Genomic DNA, 3,700 nt, shown 5'->3' on the forward strand with positions numbered 1-3,700 from the left:
TAATACTCAGATACCCTTCAAATATGCCTAGATATGGTATGCTTTCAAATTGGAGATCTTATTTACCATTTGGAAAGATCGCAATGTAGTCATTTATGCTAACAACACACTTGACATTAATGTGGCTATGTATGCTAAAGCATGTACTTATAACAATGTCATGTTGTAGATTCAAGTACAAATGGATAAAGTGGCTTTGGAGGTGGCTCACTTATAGGAGCTTTTGGCTCATTGGGGAAATGCCCCCTGTACGCTTGCTTGTGTTCTGTCGGATTTGGCCTCCGACGATTGTACTCCTCCTTGCGGTCATTGTCAAGAACGTAGTGGTTCTGCTCGCCGCTTGCACATGCCTCGCTCTTAGCTGCACCGCTCTCCTAGCGGTGGTGCTTTTGGTCGATGTCTCTCTTGTGGAGGTTCTAGTGGTTGGCACCGCTTTACCTTGCCTCCCTAGAGGTCTGGTTCAGGGTGGTCCCTAATGGCTCCTCCTGTTGCTCCTACTACCGGTTGGCCCTCTACTCACTCAGACCCCAAGTGGGTGTTTCCTTGGCTGGACTTAGCCATTTCTCCTCCTAGACTTGAGGGAGAGAAAGATGAAGATAATGCTACTGCTGCTAATGATGGATGGGCTCCCCTTGAGCCATCTACTCACCCCACCCTCAGGTGGGGCTCTGATGATTAGGATTCTCCTTCCTCAGCTAGCGTTGTGCTAGCGACATGATGATTTCTTTGTTTTCTGATGTTTTCTAAAAGTTTTTTTTTGATGAATAGTTGATTTCCAGCCTGTGGCCATATGAACTTGCGAGGTGATCCTATTTGCCCTGGCCCCTTTTTTTGTGAATATGTAATTTTATTGTATTTTTTTAATATAAGGAAGGGATTATTCATCAAAAAAAAATTAGAGCCTACTTGTCTTGATATCTATTCTTGTATTTGCAAAGAAATAGTGTTAATAAATTCTACTTATTAAAGGGCTAAATTAACAACATTATTCTTGAGTGAAGCTTCTATTTTAGTTTTGGGAAAAAACAAAAATAGTCTAAAACCATACTTTAAAGCTTAAAATGAACATAATAATTATATAATATAAATTCTTTATGACACTATAATTACATTTTGATGATCTTCTTTAACTTTTTTAAATATATAACTAGTCCAATCATCAAATTTTACTATCAAATTAATAAGGGAAACTCTTATCTCTAAATCTCAAAACTATAAAAATTCTAATATTTTATTATAAAGCTTTGAAATTACAATTAAAAGCTTTATTAAAAAAATTCAAAATACCAATTACAAATTTTATATTCAATAACCCATCACTGTATAGATAAAATAAATAAATAATCCGTCTATTTATCAACTTCAGGTACTAATAATTACACTCATGACGTTAATGCAATCAAATCCGAAAAAGAAAGAAAAATTACTAAATCAAAATAACAAAGAAAACTGAGGTGTCAGCTTAACGAATGATAAAGTAAAACGTATTTGTGGGAATTGACTGATTTACTTTGTCAAAATGTCCAATATTTAGTAATCATGCCATTAATCTATAAAACCAACAATTATCATTGAGTCGGGGAAACAAATGAACGTACATTTTATCTGCAATATCCACTTTTTTTTTCTCTGAATTCATAAGAGCTCTGCCCCGAATTCATAAAAATGAACGGTTTTGCAAAACCACATGTTGTGGCAGTGCCATTCCCAGCCCTCGGTCACGCAATCCCATTCCTCGACTTTGCAAAGCAAGTTGCCTCCCATGGCCTCGCCGTCACTTGTGTCACAACTGCAGCCAACGCCCCCCGTCTCAAAAACCACATTTCCTATGACATTGATATTCGTGTCCTCGTCCTTCCCACACCAGCTGTCCATGGCTTACCCGCAGGAGTAGAGAGCTACGAACAAGTTCCCAGTGAGCAATTTTATCTTATTCTCGAACTGGTCGCTAAGCTGGAAACTTCCTTTAACCTTTGGCTGGAGGATCAGATCCGAAAAGATTCGGACCCTCCTGTTTGTGTTCTGCATGATATAATTCTTGGATGGACTATGGAGGGGCCGAAAAAATATAACGTCCCCACTGTAGTGTTCGATACATACGGTGCATTTGGTCTCAATGTTATGCACTCTGCGTGGATTTCATGTTCGGAGAAAGTATTGGAAATGGAAGGAGAGAGTGTTGTTCTGAGCTTGGATCTGCCAAGTCCTCTCAGATTTGATAAGGAGGAAGTAGACCCGATTTTGTTTGAGCCCATGGCGGTTGACTTTATGGGACGGTTGGAGTCAGTCTGTGAAAGTAGTGGAATTTTGGTGAACACGTTTGAAGAATTGGAGGATGAGTATATAGAGCACCTGAGAAAGAGAACGGGGAAGAAAGTGTGGTCCGTTGGTCCGCTTAGCTGTTTTGGCGGCGCCGTGAAAACATCTGCCCGAGGAAAAATGGCGGACATTGGCGAAGATAAGCTGGTGAAATGGCTGGATTCTCAGAGGCCAAGGTCTGTTCTTTATGTTTCATTTGGCAGCCAGGTTTTCTTATCGGAAGAACAGAGCAAGGCCATGGCGAAGGGTCTAGAAGCCACCGGGCGGCCCTTCGTTTGGGTCATCAAACCGTCCCCGAGGCTCGAACCTGCGACGTCCGGCTGCTCTTTGGATCTGGCACGTACGTATTTTCCCAAGGGGTTCGAGGAGCGGACGAGGAATAGAGGGCTGGTCATATGGGGCTGGGCGCTGCAGCTTCTTATTCTGTCGAATCCCTCTGTGGGTGCTTTTATGAGCCACTGCGGGTGGAATTCTATGCTTGAGAGCGTGACTTTTGGTGTCCCGTTGGTCACATGGCCCATGTGTGTGGATCAACATTTCAATTCCAAATTGGCAGTCATGTTGGGTATGGGAATCCAAGTTTGCGAGAATAGAGATAGAATTCCAGAGAAGCAACGAGTGGAGGAGGGCGTGACACGAGTGTTGAGCAGAGGAGAGGGGACAGAGATGAGAAGAGCTGCAGAGAAGTTGAAGGAGTTGGCAAGAAAAGCAGTGGAGGAAGGTGGAACTTCGAATGAAAATTTAAAGGATTTTGTGAGTGATATGTTTGAGTTGAACATGGGAAGAATGGGTGTGGTTTGTGGTAGATCCTCCAGAGCTCAAGTAGAAGAAGAATTTGGGAGTAAAATCCATGAGTTGAGCACCTCCAAAGCTATCTGAAGATTTCGACTATGATTTGTGGATAGAGTTTGTAAAGGATTTGCTTATGTCTTTGTCTGGTTATGAGTGGTACTGTGGTAGTGAATTAATTTTCGCACTGTTTAACAAGGTGTACGTCTTAGCTGAAATAAGAGAGTTTCTATTGTCTTTTTTGGTTTGTTACTATTACTGAAGAAGATAAAAGAAATAATGCTGTTTTGTTTTGATATAGAAAGAAGATGTTTCTATTTTGTTCCATTTGTGATTTGTCAGTATTATTGAAAAAGATATAAGAAATAATACTTTTTTCTGTAGAAATAAGAGATAGTTCCTAATTTTTTAAAGCTTGTTACTATTATTCAAGAAGATATAAGAAATAGTACTTTCTTGAAAGAAGATGTTTAAGTTGATTGGCTGTAATGCCCCGCCAAGAGATCCAAAGAATTAATCTAAAATATCATTAAGTTTGCCAAACAATTTTTTTTTTAACTATGAAATATAAACCATTCATAACATTTGTGGA

General features: G+C 40.0%; 1 protein-coding gene across 1 annotated transcript; it reads left to right on the forward strand.

The window, feature by feature from the left end:
• The first annotated feature begins 1,563 nt into the window (after nt 1–1,563).
• On the forward strand, nt 1,564–3,245 carry LOC149579673 (scopoletin glucosyltransferase-like). The gene is given in 2 exon segments (XM_089786525.1): nt 1,564–3,123; nt 3,125–3,245. Coding segments are annotated over 2 exon segments (1,512 nt in total). The 5' UTR covers nt 1,564–1,665; the 3' UTR covers nt 3,179–3,245.
• Nucleotides 3,246–3,700: the final 455 nt, after the last annotated feature.

Source organism: Cupressus sempervirens, chromosome 1 (assembly GCF_028749045.1).
Source record: "Cupressus sempervirens isolate cs-2001-9-10 chromosome 1, ASM2874904v1, whole genome shotgun sequence".
Taxonomy (NCBI): Eukaryota; Viridiplantae; Streptophyta; class Pinopsida; order Cupressales; family Cupressaceae; genus Cupressus; species Cupressus sempervirens.